This window comes from Typha angustifolia, chromosome 11 (genome assembly GCF_048772165.1).
Source record: "Typha angustifolia cultivar Huaian chromosome 11, ASM4877216v1, whole genome shotgun sequence".
NCBI lineage: Eukaryota > Viridiplantae > Streptophyta > Magnoliopsida > Poales > Typhaceae > Typha > Typha angustifolia.
The window spans coordinates 2,533,668-2,553,150 of NC_133249.1; the positions used below are offsets into that span (position 1 = coordinate 2,533,668).

Genomic DNA, 19,483 nt, shown 5'->3' on the forward strand with positions numbered 1-19,483 from the left:
AAAAACTGTGTAGCATATCATCTATGTAAATGGGTAAGTGTAGACTATCTATCATCTATGCAGCATATCAACTAAAAGGATCTTAAAATCTCTCAGATTTCAGTACTAAAAGTCAGCAGGACTGAAAAGTGTACTATGGAGACATCTTTGGAGGGTCACATTTACAACCAGCAGTTGAGAACCGGTGGCAGATGGCAACGCTGCTAGCATTAGCATATGACAGACAAGCTATGAGATAAAAACCATTGTAGAAGTATAAGCTACACAAGAAACATGCAGTCCAGGAGAACGAGGTTAATCCAGAAAAAAGGCATGGCTCCACTGTTGATATCCAAGAGACTCCCTTAAGAGGGGATTTCATTCTCGAAGTTCTTAGGCAAAGCATAGAAGTTCAAGCAGCACAAATACGATAAGAACAAAACAAGAGACAAGAGGATACTAGTTATGGCAACAAGATCTTAGGTTTCAATCAGGTTGATCCTGAAGGTAGAAGGCGCTTCCTAGGATAGCGCTGGGCATTCTGATACAACATGCTGTCATTTTCTCTTCACCTTGAATGCATACCAATACTTTTGGAAGAGACATTTCGCCACACTATCTGCATAAAAATAACAAAGTTCAAATTTAAGGGATGCCAATAGCAATATATGCATTGAATTACCACAGGAAATGTCAACACTTAACTGCATATATCATCCCCCATCAGAGCCAAACCATCTTCTTTGAGTATTAACTAATATTCCAAGCTAAAGATTTGGATCAGCATATCTAATTTTGACAAATCAAAACCCCTGCCTACAGCACTTCCTTGCATATGTGAACCTGTTACCTGATAACCAGAAAAGCAGCACAGAGGTCTACAAGGGTGCTGCACGAAGAGCACAGAGAGCACTTGAAGAAGTGCAAGTGCACTCCAGGGATTTACACATTCGTGGCTTTGAAGTTGGGAGGCAAGTTTCGTAATTTCCCTCTTCATTTGTCACAAGAACCCTCTCGGTTAAGGGAAAACCAAAAAGCCTAAAACCATTTCCACCAATAGCCCTGTCATTTAATCCTTGCTTAACAAAATTTAGAGAATTGAAGACTTCTCCATTTCCCAAGTGGTTGTTAATAACTTCACCAGCCAGGTAGTGAGGCCAATAAGGCAAAGTTTGACATTTTTTCCCCAACATTTCCAAACTATTAAGCTTATCAAATTGGTTGCTATCTTCATCTTTATCCAGGTCACTGTGTAAGGATTGGAGGTTCGGTTTTTTAAAGCTTGATTGTTGAAACATCAGAACAGAAGATGGAGAAGATGCTTGAGCTGATGGCAGTGATGATCGTCCAAGAGACACATATCCCTGGACTGGAGCAGTACATCTGCTTGCACGACTAGATGCATGCACATCATCAAATGGGCCAAAACCAATAGTTCTTGTAGAACCATTGATAAAAGTTCCTCGAAGAGGAGAAATTGTGGGAAATATTTCTTGACCTTGCAAGACCTTTTGGCATCGAATAGATTCACCAAAGCCTGTGCATGGGTAGGTAGCATAGACCGAGTTCACAGCTGGAAGTCCAACACCATTTTTTGGAGCACCCAACATACAGCTGCTTACATCTGTGGAGCAACACCTTATATCAGGATATTGAAATCTGACCTCAGTGGCCTGAGTGGCCCGAGATGCGACATCAACACTATCATGAGTTATAAAACCCATTAATTCTTGACCTTGCAAGACCTTGTGGAACCTTGAAGATTCCCCGAAGCCTGGAGGACCATTTCCATCTGCAAGATATGAATATGATGTTCAACTAAATACTTGTAAGAAATCACTATTAATGAACAGCATTTTGTCAGTGCAGCAAAGACCTACTCAGAAATGGAATCGGAGTGGAAAGACCTATTTTGGTTCTTTTAGAACTGGATGATAGATTTAGATAGCCCGAAACTGAACCAGTTGGCTCGATCTCCCATGGAGATACCCTGTTTTGCCGTCTACAATCCATATCATCCCACCTTACCTGTATGAAGCGGAAAATCAAGTAAATAACATCCATGTTAGTTCTATTTATTTGCCAATACAAAGACTAATACATGATTGATAAACAAAGGAAATATATGATTTACAACTTTATTAAATTGGCATGTGCTGCATGATGAAGATAAATGGAACTCGAATGAGCTAGTAAAGTAAAAGATCGCAGTAGTTGGGTCTGGTATAGAGAAATATAGATGGTTCTTCAGTTGTTCCACAAATAGTCATCATAAACAACCAGCTTTAGGGGTGAAAACGGGTCGGATTAACTCCGATCCGACCCGCTATCCGACCCAATCCAGATCGGATTCGGATAGAAAATTTCTATCCGATTCGGATACGGATAGAGTTTAAAAAAAAATTCGGATACGGATTTGGATACGGGTCGGATATATTTTTTGAATTCGGATACGGATATTGGATATCCGTTTACCCGCATATTATTTTAAATAATTTACAGTTTTTAATTTGCTTATTTAAATAGTAAATATTAATATTATTACTAATAATACAGTATATATTATTTATAGAGATTAATTTCTCTAATTTTACATATTTGGCATACAAAAAATTTATTTGTTGTAAAACTCTTAATATTTTTGTGTTAATTATATCTAAATAAAATATTATAATTTTTTAAATTCAATTAATATCCGTTTAAGATTCGATCCTCTATCCGAAAATTATCCGTATCCGTTTAGTTAGGATATAGTTTTAAATTTTGCTATCCGTCTAATATCCGTATCCGAATCCGTATTCGAACTAAAAATATGGATCCGAATATGGGTTGAGCACTATCCGATCCATTTTCACCCCTAACTAGCTTACATAAACTTATCTAATAAATGATAGGCCAATAAAGAATAATTACAAATGCCTACCAATAAACATCTCCATTTTGAACCAGGCCATCTTGTAGGGTCCATGTCAGCAATCCCAGTTATCAGTCCTGTATTCCTGCAGAAAATGCATAGAACTTAAACAATCTTGCTTTCAAATTTACAGCAAAAATAATTTTGCTATTTTTGAATTTTCCAAACCTTCTATCTGCTGCATCTTCACTTTCATATCGCATCTTGAACCTCGTTCCAACAGAAAATGGATGACTCAAGCTCTTCACAAACTTCCAATATGGCACGATATATTCTGATGAACTTGCCCTACAAGTCGAAAGTCCAAGTTTTTGTTGATTGTTAAGCGGAAATGAAGCACATCTTTTTTTTGTAATTGTTGACATAGGTGACCAACTTGTCAAAAATCTGATGGCTCTTGCTGTATGATAAAAATAGAGCTAGAAACTAAGAGCAGAAATGCTAATTTCAATATCGAGATTAGTATCAACTGACTTAACTTATTGGTTCCACTAAAATGGGAGCTCCCTTTTGAACAAATATTTAGAACTGCCACATGATTCAGAAGATAATCATGGCTAAACATGGCAAGTAGCAGAAACAATTAATGCTGTTAAAGATCAAAGTCAAACACCTCCAAAGCCTTTCAATGCTCCTAAAAGCTAGTTGGCGAATTGTCATATAATAGAAATGGCCATAAAATGTTCAGTTAAGTTGAAGTGACCAGTTAACCAGAAGATGAACTATTTGCCAACTGGTAATATAAAAAAGTGTGAAGGAAACATTGATATTTATTGCATTTAACATTAACTGTCAGAATTAAGGTAGAGATTCGAAATAGCAGACTAGACCAAATTTAATTGGTTTTAGATAGCATCGCCAGCTTTTTAATCTATACCAGAAGAAATAATATATTAAGATATGAAATACTTCTTAAGATAATTATGTTCACACAAGAATGTGTTAAGAGATGCACAGTAACACATACACACAATAAATATATCTATATATATGCACAAACAAGCAAATATAGCAAGTAAACAAACCGACAAGAAAATGCTTGGTTTGACAAAATAAACTAAACAAACCTTGGATTGTAATAGATATGGAACACACTTTTCATGGACACGGCATTATACACGGTAGCCAATGAGTCAATATATGACCTCGGGCTATAGTGAGCTGCACAAGGAGTTCCATTTTTGAGCTGCACAGTTCTCCTTACTCCCAACCTTAAATCCCCATCATCACCACTGCAAAAGTTAGGAAACGTTTATTAATCGAAAGTTTTTTGGCAACTGTTTGGTCACTTTGCCACATTCTCCATAAACTTACCGAAGAAAGAGCACTGCATCCCCTGAGACAAGCTTCTTCTTATTAACAAACGCACTCCATCCTGTAGTTAAAAGATGCCTACGTGGTTGACCTGTAACTCAAGCAAGTTATAGATCCATCAGGCGAAGAATTCTGAGAACTTATTATCACTAATAACTTGAATGATTGAACTCAATTAGATTGATCATAGGCATTTTGATTTATAAAATTGTCGTCGTCTCTACCGTATAATATAGCCAAAGAGCAAAAGAGGCCTACAAATACAAGCAACAGAAGAGAGTGTAGCCTTATGTGCAATTAACTCATCCTAGTTTCAAAGGATTAATTTCCCATTATTGCACCTCTATATATATGGCGGAACCTCCACTCCAAGCCATGCAAATCTTTGGCAACAAGCTCTTGAGAAGGCCTCTGCTTCCCATGATCCTAACCCAAAAGAAACAAATGAAGCGGAAAGAGTTTAAAAAAAACAGCTCCATGATCTAATGTCCAGAGTGTCTAAAAACAGCAAAGAGAACATTTTTTTTACCAAGGCAGGAAAGCAATCCTCTGCAGCTCGACGAGGAACAGAGAATCCTCCATGAGTGCTTGTGTCCGATGCAGTAAGCGTCTTGCAGAACATGTGGGGCATCGAAGACTTCCTTTTCTCATCGGCTTCCTCGATTTCCTCATCCCCTTCAATGCCGTCTTCGTTGAGACGTCGCTCAAAATCCTGGGTTAACCAATTAAACTATCAAGCCAACTACGAAGCATACTAAATGGACTATGGCGCGCGAATGGTTCCGATTTCTTATGGTCAGAAGCAGAAGCAGAGCAAAGCAACTAAAACCCCATATCAAGCACCCATTTTGCCATCATTTCCAAATCTTTTATCAAGTGGATTAGCTGAAACAACTATGTTTCAGCAAAGCTCAAAGAATCAATCAAGAACAGAAGTCCCAAACAAATCCAAGAAAATAGAGAGCAGAGAAAAACCCCAACCTCGCTTTCGGCCACTAGAGAAAGCTGCGCATAAACCTCGTCAGTATCCGCATCAGCCTGTATAAGGAATCAAAAACCAAAAAATACATCAACATCTCAAATCCCTGAACAGAACGCAAGTAAAAGCCAAGCAAGGAGATCAAAACCAACGTGGAGCTTGACGTCGACCACCCGGCAAAACACATGCGGCGGCACATCGCACCGCCCAAACCCTCCTCCGCCTTCATCCCCCAAATGCTCGAGATGCCCCTGCGGTAAGTACACCACCACGCTCCCCTTCCTCGGCAGCGATATCAACGGCCCGGCGCACGCATGCCACAGCTCCAAGCACACCCCACCCGACGCCGGCGGCGCCTCCGCCTCTTCCTCTTCCTCCTCCTCGACGGTGTTGAGATCGATCCCCATCCTTTCCAGAGCCCAATCCAGAACCAAACACCCTCCTCAAAGCGAAAGGAGAATGTGGGAGATTTTAGGGAGCAGGGCTAGGTCTTAGGGTGGAGGCCGTGGAATGACTCATCGTGGTAATGGTCACGAGAGGAGGAGGGCAGTAAAATGAAGACGACAAAGAAAAAGTAGACCGCAAGAGACGGGAGATAAGCGGCAGCAGCAGCAGCAGCAGCAGCAGAGAGAACATTAAATTAACAAGTGAGAGAGTAAGAGAAAGAAAGAGCGAGAGACAAAGAAAGAGGGGAGTAAAGTAGTTTTATTAATTTATCTTTTTTGCTTCCTTTCTTTCCCCAGCCTATATTGCCTTGTCTACTCCTAAGCTTTGCTAAAAGGAGCTCTCTCTCTCTCTCTCTCTCTCTCTCTCTACCCATCATCTTGTGATAGTGTTGTAGGTGGTGGGAGAATGTGATGTGGTTGTGGTTACGTAGCAAACAAACTGTTTCCTTGCACATCAATGATCAAACCATTGGGCCAAAGGTAAATGGGGGAGGGGGCGTTGTAAGAAAGAAACAAAATACAAAGGGGGTAGTGGGGAGAGAGAGAAAGAGAGAGAGAAAAAAAAAAAAACAAAGGTGGTGGGGGCTGGTAAAAGAGTTGTGTTACGTCCCAGTCCCACCTCGCTTTCTCCTCGCTTTTATAGGCGGGTCCGTCCTGCCCTGCTGCTATTGGCCAGAGCTGCATCAGCTGCTGCTACTGCCGCTGCAGGAAGGGACTACTGTTTAATCTCTCTCTCTCTCTCTCTCTCTCTCTCTCTCTTATCTTACTCTCTTACTCTCTTTCTTTTTTTTATTTTTATTTTGTAGAGTCATAGGGTAGTCAGATGATAAGACGTAGAACCGTTCTGCTTTCCCGGGGGTTGCAGTGTTGCTTTATGTTTGGATCGTTGCTGTGGCCATTACCAGATTATTATCTCATCCGTTATCGATTCAAATTACAATTTTCTTTTATTATATCAGTCCTTATTCTTCTTTTAATATAAGTGAGGCAGATAAATTTTTTTCTAACTCTACCTAAAATTACTAAAATGCTCCTTTAAAATTTATTGAGGAGAGATGTAATTTGAGTATTACGATAATTTTATTTTACTTATTATACTTAATATTTCAATAATTTGGACAGATCACTTTTATCAAAAGTATAAGAATTAATATGATCCAAAAAAAATTGTATTTAACTCCCAAAACCTTCCTAATAAAAGGATGAAACGAATCATCTGTTAAATATCAACTATAATATTTAAGAAAATAATCAAACCCGTAATTTTTATTCTAACATAATAAAACTGGCTTAATTGAATCTGTCTATTTAAAAGATAGAAGAAGCTTCCCTTGCTTGATTGGTGTATAAAAGAATGATTATTCGTAGATTAATATTTGTATTTATCAATAATAATTAAATATCACTCTCTTCTCAAAAGTATATATATATATATATATATATATATATATATATATATATCACACTCCCTATGGCCTTATCTTATCATATTCTATGTGTTAGGGTTAGCACTAACTAAAATGGCAACTTAAGTTTACATGGTTTTTTTTTTTTTGATACGAGATTAAACCATGGTACGTACGTGATACTTACTAATATATATATATATAGCTCCACGTACTAGCCACAGTACAACACTGTGACTACTGCGTTAGTACGACCTCTCTGGGTAAGAGTACTTGGTTACAAATATATGTAGCTCCTTCTGTACCCTTTGTATTGTTGCATATTTAAGGCTAACAGTTTAATGAATCCACAAAGCCATGAGCTCTGCAACATTATTGTTGATATCCTGCAGGATGGTGTTGCTTGGCATGGCGATCGAGCTAGCTGCTGATCGTCGAGCTGGTCCCCGTTGATAGTTGGATCGATCTGGGTATGTTTGGCTATTGATCTGTCTTACTATTAATTATGCCAGCTGCCAGGATAATACTCAGCATTGGCATTTAGAGTATGCCCAAGAAGATCAAATGTTACATCGAGGAACAGTGCTTTAGATCTCTGTACCCTTTTGCTAGCTATATATATATATATATATATATATATATATATAAAAGAAGCAAAGGGAGAGGGGAGGCTTGTGTACATGCCTCGCTTTTCTTCGAATTCAATGCACTACCTAATAAAAGTTGTAGAAGCAATTAAGGCCATGATTAATACCTCTATAAAGTTAGCTAATTCCGGAAGAGATACTTTTTTCTCTCTCTCTCGGTGTGTGTGTGTGTGTGTGTGTTTTTCTTTTAAAGATAAGTTACTTAAAGTAAGTTGGATTCTTTTGGAATATTAAGCAAATAGAAGGGCTATCTGACATTTAGCCTATCCATCTTTCTTTATATCATAAATTACCTCCTATGTCTAAGGTAGAATTCGAAGTCAGATCTTCGAACCAATTCCTGGATTGGTTCATTAAAAAGTGTGCCTATTGGCCAGACAGTATCTATATCACTTTCAACGAATAGATCGAAATGTCTTGTCTTAAAAATAAAACTCTCAAGTTCAGTACCTTTCTCACTAACTTGATAATAAAGCATTTAAATCATGTCGTGCCTAGGTAGTCATTGTTTATTTATATATCTTCTTTTAGAGTGCTTGTAATCATGATAATGGTCGAAAAAGAGATAGCTTTACCAACTTTACACATCCTCGATTCATCCTGTAGGGGAGCAACCAAAGATGGTAAACTTTGAATCATGCCTCACTTTTATGCCAATGATCTAGCTTCCGTCCATATCTAAACTTATTTTAATAATTTCCAAAAGAGCATGTCCGGATCTAGGTGTGCGTGAGACATTGGCCAATTAGTTGGACACTTGTCGAGTTTTGGCATGGTTAAGAGATTAATCTTCTAGTTACAATCACCTGTGTACATTTTACACCTTCAGTACAGTACCAATGGAAGTACACTAAGTTTGTAAGTCGTACTTTTCAATGACAACCATTCATGCGGAAATGGACCAACTTTATTGTCAATGTATCTTAAAACTTACTTCACAGATCAACCTAAACCATATATTATGTCAACTTGGTCAATTCTTTCTTATATGCCGATTCAAGGTGATCAAGGAAGAAAGGCTGCCCCAGTAGAATGTACAGCAAAACCTGGCATTAGATGAGGCGAGCTTGTTCTATTATGGCCACCTTGGTTGTAAGTTATTAGTGGTGAGTTGTAGAAATCCACAACATTTGCATCCTTCAGGATGCTGTTATCACTTGTTAGAGCTGCTTCCTTTGCTGCAGAATTGCCACATTGCCTTGGTTGTGTCTGGTAGAAGACCTTAGAGACAACTAGCTCACCGTCCTTCTCTTCTTCGTCATAGCCTAAGTGGTACTGGTGCATCACCCAGTTCGTCTTCTCCGGCTTCCGCTGCTTGCCGTAGTTGGTGTATAGAACTAGTATCTTCTTGTAGCCTTTCAGACTGCCATTGGAAAGCACTGGTCTAGTTTTACCGGTCTTGTGCCATCGCGTCTCGCCGCCGTGCACGTCGGTGTGGACCTTCCTTCTCTTGCGAGTACCGGTCGTGTATGCCTTCGATGGGCGGTGGAAGAAGTGCCGGATTAATCCATCCCTGCTAACTCCTACAGAGCACAAGATGTAAACTATATATGTTCCTAGTGAAGATGCTAAAAGAAGAGCTTGACAAGGAGTTGAGCAAGAATGTCTTTAATTTGGAAGCACTACTTTTTGCTCTTAGAATTTAGATGCTAAACTTTTTGGAGGCTGGTGATGCCAAGCATTGCAATGACTATAATATACCATTTGATAAATTTTCTTGTGATGGGGATTTACGTCGAGTGTGCTTATGATTTGTTACAACCCATTTGGCTTACTTCTTAAGTTTTGCACCCCCACAGTAAGAGACATGCAAGTAACTAGCTTGCTGACAAGTAAACAGTCTATCCTTATATACCAACAATTTAACCTATATATCCATTTTTCTATATTATCTTTAGGTGACACGTAACAAGCCTATATTATGCACACATAGGATACTCAATAAAGTATTGAGTAATATTGGTGTAAATTCTCCATCGAATTCATAAATTATATATTTATACGCACGAGACGAGAGCATTAAAAGGTTGCAGTTCCTCCTGATGTGCATGCATCTTACAGAAAAAGCGATGCAGATGCACGCACATTCATGCACGTAGATTTACATCCGACCCATTTTATCCATGCATGCAGAGAATTACGTGGAAAACAGCAAACAGAGATGATGCACCACACGACCATTAATTAAGCATAAATTGTTGCGAAATTTATGGACATAATTATCAGAAATCCTTGATTACCTGGTAGCCTCTCGGGATGGGTGTAGCAGATCCCATTCTCTCCTTCAATCGTAGGGATAAACTCGTCGATAAGAGGGTGAAGCTTCTGCGTCTCGGGCCTCGCCTTACCCTCCAAGTGCTCGAGCAGTTCCAGGTCGGTCGGATCGAACTTTACGCCGGCAGGAAGGCCGGGCAAATCTTGGATGGCGGTAGCCGCCACATCCTGACCTTATTATCCATGTTAATTGTTAATTCTACATATCTTATTTAGATAAACCTACGAATATGTTTAATTTATTCTTTCTTTTCTTTAATCTATTTCACGCAATTACAAAGATATAATATATATATATATATATATATATATATATATATATATATATATATATATTCTTACATTAAAATTATATGAAAATGAGGAGAAAGAGAACACAACCTGCTCCTCATATTGGATGCGATGACCGCAAGATGGACAGGTCTTGATCACGTTTATATGAGATTGCTTTCTTATAATTAGGGCAGTCGACGAAGCCAAACTCCGGTCGACCATGCGCTCGACGTCGTCGCAGCTATTGCACCATGTCATCTCCCTTCCTACCTCTCATATCACCCCCGCCAAAATTCTAGCTATCTCCACCTTCTGTTCTTTCCTCTTCTACATAACAGGGGAAAAGACTGAGGAGAGAATGATAACCGAGAGCAAAAAAAGAGGAGAACAAAGAAAAAAGAAAAGAAGACAAAAGGAAAAGAAGAAAGAAGCTTGTCCCTATTAAAGCTACGAACTTCTACCTCAGTTAACCTTGAGCTTTGGGAAGGAATAGAATTCTCCGGTCCCAACTTTTGCTCCTCACTCCCCCAGGTGAGATGGAGGAGAAGAACATAAGATAGCCTAAGAATACAAACGAAAAAAAAATGGAAGAAAAGACAATGATATATATGGGAAGAAGGATATCTTGGCAAATAATAATTGGTTGCTTGATCCTCAAGTTTGGTTATGCTGTCTAAACGTGTAGTATGAAGCAACAAGATATAGTCATTCAGTCATATGGAGATAGATCAAAAATTAAAATAAAATGAGAGGGCAAAAATATTAATTGGCACTATAATTTGTGGAAGAATTAAAAGGAGCAATTGGGTTGAGTGGAGGAGGGGCAACCAGATTCGCAAGAGACGTTTCAACACCTTGAGAGAGATGGGCAGCTAAGAAGTGAGAGAGAAGAAAGTTACATAACCTTTTAGCTACAATGTCACCCTAGAGTGTCTTGGAAGACACACCCAACAACAAACTCTACACATTCAAATCTACATAAATTTCAACCCAGTAAGCCTTTTTTTTTTTTCATTCATTCTCATAAAATACAGAGATAATTACACCCACCATTGCATTATGACATATTTTCACATAGATTCTCCTATTGGTAAACTATTCAAAATGCACATTTTGTTAGTTATCTATTGTATTTTTTTTTCATTAAAAGGATTATCCGACCCTGATCGATATTTTCATCAACACCGTAGTAATATTTTTTTTTCATAATTTAGGGGATAAGTAGAATATCACGGCATCTGTGAGACCCATGACTCCATGTCTGATGTAATCTCATGTGAATCTTGAGATTTGGGGGGAGGGGGGGATCGGAAGAAGTTAATCCTCACATTAATTAGCACTAATTCTTTGGTAGGAGAGAAGAATTGATGGTGTGGCTTGTGAAGAAAGCCATCCCTAAGGGGAGATGTGGATGACGTGTGAACTTGGACGCCGGGATCCGGTGCAGGGTTCATTGAACCGGGCAGGCTTCTCTAGAGAGCACGAAAGAGGTGCGGGGACGCGTGCCGAGTACCAATTTGCTTTCAAGATTTGCAGGTGTTACGCGTTGGAACGGGATTCGATCGAAAGAGGGCTTTGTGAATTTGGTGTGACCGTAAGGCTTTTAGGTGAGAAGAAGCATATATTAGAAAGAGACCTCTCCCTCTCTCTCCCCCTCTCTCTAATATGTTGACTAGTTCTTATAGTGCAAATTGTAAAAAATTATAAGTCGGCTTGTTGGGCTGTCAAAATAAGGGCAAAGGTTGGGGGCTCTGCATGTCACTGTTAGGTGGCATTTTAATGCAGTATAAGTCCTAAATTAGTTTAGTTTAAATTGGTTTAGGCTAATATAGTGTTTAGATGTAAATCAATATAGTGGTGTAATAATATAAAAAAATAATAAATTAAGGAGATATTTTAACAAATCAATATAGTAGTTTAAATTGTTTGAATACTATTAAATTATTATAGTACTTACTATACTGTAATAATTTAATAGAGTATTACCCTTAATTGAGAGATTATCATAAAAACGAATACCTAAGCCCTATGTAAGCAGCAGGCATGAGAAATAAATGCAAGTGACCAGACTCTACATTGCATTGCAATTGATTCAAGAGCTCATGGGCAATAGGTTGAATAATAGAATTTCTTTTTAGTAATTAGGTTAGATAACTCGATCAGCTCTCACAATTGAGAGGCAAAGCATATATATTTTAATTGTACAATCTCTACCTAGTTGAGAAGCCGCACCCACAGAGTCAGCGAGCACGCGTACATAAGACTAAATTTATTATTCTAATTAGGAGGTGTAAGTTTTAGGATTTAGCCAGCCCAAATTAAAAATGGGGTCTGGGCCGAGTCCAACTGCAGAAAGCCCACTTCTTCAAATTGCTGTCTCTTAGGCCGGCCCAGCTTTGGTCTCTCACCCATTAATATGGAGCAGTACATAATAAGAGAAATCACATAGGCAATCAATTGTATCATGTAAATAAAGTAGAAATTTACCAGCATATTTCAATGCCCTCTGGCATGTTTGTGCAATTGAGACAGAAAGGCCCTGTGGATTTAATTTCAGGGCACAGCCATTAAAATTTTCAGGGAAAGATGTGTGAATGCAAGTTTGTGCACTGTTTGGTATCAGTGAAAGGCAGTAATAATTAATCCAAAGGAGATGGATACAAAAGGAGGCATAACCCCACATTTCCATTAACTAGTTAGTGCTACAAAGTCCCTATCTTTGACTCCATGATCAACAAGACGCCATAGCTTAGACTTCTAAACAATTCTGTTAAAAGGTAACACAAGCTGCACTCCTCCGAAGTGCAAACTTTCTTCCAATTGTTGGAGTCATATTTCTCAGGGATATGTAAACTTAAAAAAGTTAAAAGAGCTACCTCATTCATATCTAAATATCTTTTGACCAAGATCATCATCTGAAGACTAAAAACTTTAGACCACACTTCCACTATCAGATGCATTGTCTTCATAGTAGTAAGGAGAGAACTTCCCACCTTTCGCTGTCGTGGGGTTGTTCTCAGGACTGACTTCGAGCAGCATCTTTACCACCCTCCTCATCGATGGGCGGTTAATAGGGAGGGAGCTTGCACAGAGGAGTCCGATGTTCAGGACCTTGCAAATCTCCTCCTTGAAGCAATTGTTGAGTTTGGGGTCGAGCACATGATCCACCCCTTTCTGCTCTAGAGTGCTGCAGACCCACTTCACTAAGTCCTTCTCCCCGAACTCTGGATCGACCGGCAATTTCCCAGTAACTAACTCTAGAATGACAACACCGAAGCTGTATATGTCACTCTTCTCGTTCACACGGAGTGTGTATGCGTACTCTGCAGCAAAGAGTAATCATCAGAAAATAAGCACTACAATTACATGAATCAAACAGTTAGCATACTAAAGTTCTCATATGGAAGCTGTGAAGGCATGTCAAGTAGTAGACTCAATGTACATGAGAAAAACATCATTAGGTAAAGCATGAACTTTCTATGAAGTAGGCCTTAGCAGAATATATGATCGGATTATACAATTATGTCGCACTCATCTTCTTCGGAAAAAGAAAAGCAACTTAGAAGAGAAACTGAAAGATGATTAAGTACCCTTGCATTTTAAAGATAGAAGAAAATAATTGACGTGAAAGATTAACAAAAAGATGCAGTTTAAAACTATAATTAGAAACTTTGCAGCTCACATGCAACAAGACAGTATACATGTAATAACCTAGTATTAGATCAAAATTCATAGCTAAGAGATAGTAGTAGTTTGGAATCTAATTTTGAACAAACAAGAGGTTAATCTATAATAGTATAACTTTTATGCTTAGTCCAGACTTGGCTTTCTTTCAAAATATTGCTTGTCCTCTTTTGACAAATCCGAGATTTTGTAATCTCTATCATCATTATAAATGTAGATATTCTTGCAAGCAGCACTTCATTTCAGGTTGTCATGCACAAATAAGTAGGGTTTCATAGGCTAAAAGTTGTGCCATATAAATACATACAAAGTATATCAAACTTGATCAAATCAAGAGTTGGAAATAGATAATATACTAGAACAAACTTAGCAATACGATGTAACGTCCCAAAAACTTGTAGATTATGTAAGAAACTAAGAGGCGAATTTAACTTGCTATACTCAGAAGAACAAATTAGGGCGAGAATAAAACTAACCAGGAGCAATGTATCCACATGAACCTGCGATGACAGACATAGAGTTTGGTCCCTTTCCAATGACCTTGGCGACCCCAAAATCAGCCACTTTCGCGCCAAACTCTCCATCCAACAATATATTGTTAGATTTAACATCTCTATGGACAATTGGAGGAACACAGTCATGGTGTAAATACGTAAGCCCCTCCGCAGCATCTAATGCAATCTTATACCTCGTAGGCCAATCCAACAAACCCCCTTTGTTACTATGCAGCAAGTCACCAAGGCTACCATTTGGCATGTACTCATACACAAGAAGCTTACAGTCTTTATGTCTGCAACAACACCAGAGCTTGACAATGTTCTTATGCCTAATCTTCCCCAAAGTTGCAACTTCTGCTTCAAAACTATCATCAGCACTCTGATCCACTCTGCCATCATCATCTTTCTTCCCTATAGCCCATAACTTCTTCACTGCCACTGCCTCTCCATTGCTGAGCACCGCCTTGTAGACTTTCCCAGAAGCCCCACTTCCTATTACATTGTCCTCGTCGAGGCAATCCAGTATCTCATATTCACTGAAACCAAGTTTGTGGAATGAAGTTAGCGTCCATTTCGATTTATCAAAGCCATGCTTGGCCTTCTCAAAGCTCTTATACCTCCAATAGAACCAAACAACACCAACTATGAGGATCAGAGCAGCAAGAATCAAGATTGATCTAAGCACCCAGATAAGCCTATGCTGATTAGAATCACCCAATTGCCTACTAGGGCAACGGCCCGACGAGTCCCTGCAGAGGCCCGGATTGCCCAAGAAGCTGTTCCGGTAGGTTCCAGTGGCGTATAGAGGAGGCAGAGCTCCACTTAATTGGTTATCGGAGACGTTGAATACATTGAGCTTAAGGTTCTGCAACTGCGATGGTATCCCTCCGGTGAGGAAATTGCCCGAGAGATCGAGGTAATTGAGCACAGGGAGCTCGCCGAGCTCCAGGGGGATCTCACCTGTGAGTCCATTATTGGCAAGATTCAATTGGGTAAGCTTCCTCCAATGCTGAATCCCTCTGAGGAGCTCCCCGGATATTGAGTTATTGTGAAGGTCTAATTGCCCGAGCTGCCTTAATTTCGCAAGGGACGCCGGGAGAGGTCCGGTGAGCTGGTTGTTGGCCGCCGAGAACTGATACAGATTCGACAAGGCTCCGATTTCCTCAGGAATAGGGCCGGTGAACTGGTTGTCGGAAACTAGTAACTGGGAGAGATTGCCCGCGCCAGAGATCGCCGGGGATATACCACCGGATAGAGAATTGCCGGCGAGCTCGAGCAGCCACAAATGGGGCAAGCCCCAAAAAACCGGGGGAACCTCGCCGGAGAGCCGGTTATTTAGCAACCTCACTCGTAGCAACGTCTGGCATTGCCCGAGGCTTTCCGGGATGCCGCCGGAGAAGAAATTGTCGAGAACCAAGAGCTGTTCAAGCTTGCCGCCGCCGCAAATTCCGGAGGGAATTTCACCGGAAAGGGAGTTATCAGACAAGTCCAAGAACACCAAAGGGGAACTCTTGCCGAATTCGGCCGGGAGAGGGCCGGTGAGCCTATTCGAGAACAACCGGAGGTCGGCGAGATTAAGGCATTGCGATAGAGTTGGTGGGAGAGACCCAGATAAGTTATTCTCATAAAAATGGAGGCTTTCGACCTTAGGAGCGAGGAAGAGGTCGGAGGGGATCGAACCCGAAAGGTGATTCATGGCGGCGTCGAAGAACCGGAGTGAGGAGAGATTGGAGAGACCAATCGGAATCGTTCCGGTGAGGGAGTTCGAGTACAGCTCGATTTGCACGACGGAAGTGAGTTGCGAGAGAGAATCAGGAATTGGGCCAGTAAGATTATTCGACGAGAGGTCAAGATCGAGAAGAGAAGAGAGGGAACCGATAGAAGAAGGAATGGGCCCGATTAGATTACAGCCCGCAAGCCAAAGCATGCGAAGAGAGGTGAGATTAGACAAAGAGGAAGGTAACTGGGAAGGGGCAAACGGGTTATAAGAAAGATTGAGTTCTTGGAGAGAGGAGAGATTGGTGAGCAGAGAAGGAAATGGTCCAGAGAGGAGATTGGAAACAAGGGAAAGAGATTTGAGATTTTGGAAGTGGGCATACGAAATGGGCACATCACCAGAGAAGTTGTTACCCGAGAGGTCAAGGTAGGAAAGCAAAGGAAGAGAAGGAAGAGTGGAAGGCAGAGGGCCAACAAAGAGGTTTTGGGAGAGGTCGAGGTGGGTAAGCGAAGAACAGGGGAGGAGAGAGGAAGGAGAGATGGAGGAGTTGAAGTTGTTGTAGGAAAGAGAGAGGACGGAGAGGTTTGGAAGAAGGCAAAGAGACGGAGGAAAGGGGCCATAGATGTTAAGGTTGGAGAGGTCAAGAGAGGTAATGGAGTCAGGGGAGTTGCAGGTGACCCCTGTCCAGTTACATGGAGTCGGGTCTCGCGGATTCCAGTTTGACAGCGAGTTGGTCGGGTCGTCAAGCTTGCGTTTCGCCATGAGAAGGTAGAGGCCTTCTTGGTTGAGAGAAAGAGCAAGGTTTGGGAGGAAGGAGAAGAGGATGGCGAGGAGGAGAGGAAGGAGAGAAGCCATGGTGATTGTAACTGTGGAGTGGCGAGTAGTGGATGGGGGTGGTGAAGCCAGTTGGGAGTTTAAACTTTAAACTTTGCATATGGGGCAAATGCGTCATTTGAGAAGGATAATTATGAGGAATGCATGGTAAAATGGATTCACTATTTTCTCCATTCATATGCACAATTTTCGAGAAATTTAATGGTCAACATAGATGGCTGGCTCACATATCGTGTATCATGTATTCATAATTCATGTATGTGTGGTGGGGATGAGAATTGAGAAGGTTCCTTTATTACGGATCCATAATGCTTAATTAAGTGATTCCAATGGCGATGTTATGTACTTGCTATGTATCATGTTATGTATGTGGAACACCGAACACATCGAGAATAATAAAAGTGAAATAATACGACAACATTCATGGACACATGGAGTGATGGAGGAGGGGGAGGTGGGTGTATATGAGGAAGGTGGACAGGAAAAGGGGATGGAGACTGGCAATTGACGTGGACTGACAAATGGAAATCGACCGAGATCCCCCTGGCATCTATTATTACGGATGCTTAAATTTGGTTATATCTGATTAGTATTAAATAATTAAGGTTCACATGAAACTTACTTAGCCTCTGCAACCAATCGTTCATATATCACGAGTATTATTAGTTAACCCTTTCAGTTCGCCACGAGAACTGCGATGAAAGCCGTGCGTATCTTCGTGAGCCAAAGTGATAGAAAACATGGGTAGAGAGTTAGAACCACTCAACTGAAGGAATATTAGAGTCCAAATTTATTTTTACTTTGTATTACATTCAATATTGCTATTATTATACTAATATTTTTAAAGTAAGAGTAAGAAATTGAAGTACAGTCGGACAGATCAAGTATCCGTCTCGTCAACGCCTGGCGGACGTGAAAGATCCCGGTCACGGTGGGCTCTCCTTTCACGTGAGACAAATTGGTCGACTAATAAAGGAAATTTTAAGTCACACCCTTTTAACCATTTTGTAATTTTACTCTATTTCTTTCTGTACTTTTTGTTTAACATCTTTAGCTAATTTAAATAATATTAATAAATAAATATTTATTATAATTTATTAGTATTCTTTATAAATTATCAGAGAAAAAAAACTGATGCAACGACAGAAAAAAAATGGTCAGGAAAAGATAGCAAGAAGTAAAAAAGGTAAAAGATTGTGAAAATATTTTAATAATTAATCAATATTAATATGTAAAAATATGGTAAGAGTGTCAAATAAAAAGTATGGTGAAAATAAAACTATTAAAATATAAAATATAAAATATAGTGTGAAATTTATAAAAATTCTCTTTAGAAAGACAAATCACAAAACGATCGAGTCGTAAAATCACACCGAGTCTAATCTTTCATTTTTGGATTGATTGATTGGCTTCTGCAGTTCTCAAATTTGGCTCAGATCTTCCAGGCTGGTTCAGATTTGGTGTACACATTTGGGTCCTCGGAAAGGAAAACCGCGGTCTATTCTCATTAATAAATTCGGACAAAATCTCTATGCAAACCAAAATTTCTTTTTTTTTTTCTTTTAATTTCTTTCAAGATACAAAGTCTGTGGGCTCTTTATGCAAAGAAAATTTTATTCCCCACGCCACGCGATAGCAACAAGCTTTGCAATCATCACGTGCATCTAGAAATATAATTAGGCAGGCGCTTGGAATTAATTCTGAATCATTAGCCTAAATTCTCTGGGCCCCACGAGATTTCCCGAAGATTAAAGCGGGGCCCCTCGTTAATGAATAGAAGGTTCTATCGGTTTCGGCCGCAAAAGGAAGTCGTCCACTAACCCGCTCGCCTTAATTTAGTTCGATCGCACTACTTGACACTTAACTGTTTCACTTTCACGGTTTCACTATCGTATGAAGACTTGGTCGTCCTCAGTGGAGAGTGCATCGTTGTCACTGTGATCTACCGATCGACTAGTAGAAAATTATAAGAGAATTATTTTAGAGAAAGATATATTATATTCTCTTATAGTTAGATTAAATTCTAAAGTGCATCTCTAAGCTTATTAATTATATATATATATATATGTTTAATTTTAATGACTGGATTAATTAATTTTATTGTCGGTATGTAATTAAAGAAGAAAGTGCCAACTTCTGTAGCTGCAGTACCTCCGTGAGTAGTGATAAGTCTGCAAAATGCAAGGGGCCGAACTCAATTACGTCCTCATTCCTCAGCTTTCTGTGAGCAACCAGAATGCGACAAATTAGTTGACCGACAATGAAGTCAGCACACAATCCAACAAATAGCCGGTCTAGGTGTGTCGTCCCTATCACCACCCAGGTTTTGGAGCACCGACAATTTTTTTCCTTAACATATCCCGTGCTTTTGTACGCATAACAAAAATCGAATTAATTTGAATTGTAGCTCCGGGTGGGAGATAGGATGGCCACGGCAAGGAGGGAGAAGAAGATAAAAAGGACGACGGCGATGGCGAGAAGTATAAAGAAGAAGGTGAGAAGGGAAAAAATAAGTAGGG

The 19,483-nt window shown here is 39.8% G+C and overlaps 3 protein-coding genes across 6 annotated transcripts; all 3 read right to left on the reverse strand.

Annotated features, from left to right (window-relative positions):
• Positions 1 to 324: 324 nt before the first annotated feature.
• Positions 325 to 5,956, reverse strand: LOC140771314 (auxin response factor 2-like). Of its 2 annotated transcripts, none has more exons than XM_073112798.1 (11): positions 5,339 to 5,956; positions 5,189 to 5,245; positions 4,737 to 4,919; positions 4,549 to 4,633; positions 4,208 to 4,298; positions 3,961 to 4,125; positions 3,062 to 3,181; positions 2,903 to 2,978; positions 1,887 to 2,007; positions 685 to 1,771; positions 325 to 598 (listed from the first exon to the last, which is right to left on the reverse strand). In XM_073112798.1, the coding sequence occupies exons 1-10, from the start codon at positions 5,591 to 5,593 to the stop codon at positions 858 to 860; spliced, it is 2,067 nt and encodes a 688-aa protein (XP_072968899.1). In that variant the 5' UTR covers positions 5,594 to 5,956; the 3' UTR covers positions 325 to 598; positions 685 to 857. The 2 variants fall into 2 exon arrangements, with proteins under 2 accessions (XP_072968899.1, XP_072968898.1); XM_073112797.1 differs by having other exon boundaries at positions 1,860 to 2,007; positions 5,339 to 5,953.
• A 2,553-nt stretch (positions 5,957 to 8,509) lies between these two features.
• LOC140770523 (NAC domain-containing protein 73-like) lies at positions 8,510 to 10,860 on the reverse strand. 3 transcript variants are annotated; one of them, XM_073111745.1, is made up of 4 exons: positions 10,694 to 10,860; positions 10,341 to 10,556; positions 9,926 to 10,127; positions 8,510 to 9,208 (listed from the first exon to the last, which is right to left on the reverse strand). In XM_073111745.1, exons 2-4 carry the CDS (start codon positions 10,488 to 10,490, stop codon positions 8,691 to 8,693), a joined length of 870 nt encoding a protein of 289 aa, XP_072967846.1. In that variant the 5' UTR covers positions 10,491 to 10,556; positions 10,694 to 10,860; the 3' UTR covers positions 8,510 to 8,690. The 3 variants fall into 3 exon arrangements, with proteins under 3 accessions (XP_072967846.1, XP_072967847.1, XP_072967845.1); XM_073111746.1 differs by having other exon boundaries at positions 10,341 to 10,579; XM_073111744.1 differs by having other exon boundaries at positions 10,341 to 10,559; positions 10,694 to 10,858.
• A 1,839-nt stretch (positions 10,861 to 12,699) lies between these two features.
• Positions 12,700 to 17,043, reverse strand: LOC140770138 (uncharacterized). Its single transcript, XM_073111158.1, has 2 exons — positions 14,393 to 17,043; positions 12,700 to 13,555 (listed from the first exon to the last, which is right to left on the reverse strand). The coding sequence occupies exons 1-2, from the start codon at positions 16,983 to 16,985 to the stop codon at positions 13,164 to 13,166; spliced, it is 2,985 nt and encodes a 994-aa protein (XP_072967259.1). The 5' UTR covers positions 16,986 to 17,043; the 3' UTR covers positions 12,700 to 13,163.
• Between the last annotated feature and the right edge of the window lie 2,440 nt (positions 17,044 to 19,483).

Bases quoted from the DNA above. Each gene is read 5' to 3' on its own strand.
- LOC140771314 (XM_073112797.1), bottom strand. From the start codon at position 5,593: ATGGGGATCGATCTCAACACCGTCGAGGAGGAGGAAGAGGAAGAGGCG. The intron at 4,634-4,736 runs GTAAAAAAAATG...CTTTTGGGTTAG, and splicing joins AGGATTGCTTTCCTGCCTTG to GATCATGGGAAGCAGAGGCC. The intron at 4,299-4,548 runs GTGCAATAATGG...CTTGAGTTACAG, and splicing joins GTTCCGCCATATATATAGAG to GTCAACCACGTAGGCATCTT.
- LOC140770138 (XM_073111158.1), bottom strand. From the start codon at position 16,985: ATGGCTTCTCTCCTTCCTCTCCTCCTCGCCATCCTCTTCTCCTTCCTC. The intron at 13,556-14,392 runs GTTAGTTTTATT...TCTTTGCTGCAG, and splicing joins ATGTGGATACATTGCTCCTG to AGTACGCATACACACTCCGT.
- LOC140770523 (XM_073111745.1), bottom strand. From the start codon at position 10,490: ATGACATGGTGCAATAGCTGCGACGACGTCGAGCGCATGGTCGACCGG. The intron at 10,128-10,340 runs GTTGTGTTCTCT...TAATAAGGTCAG, and splicing joins GCATCCAATATGAGGAGCAG to GATGTGGCGGCTACCGCCAT. The intron at 9,209-9,925 runs GTAATCAAGGAT...TGTGCTCTGTAG, and splicing joins CCATCCCGAGAGGCTACCAG to GAGTTAGCAGGGATGGATTA.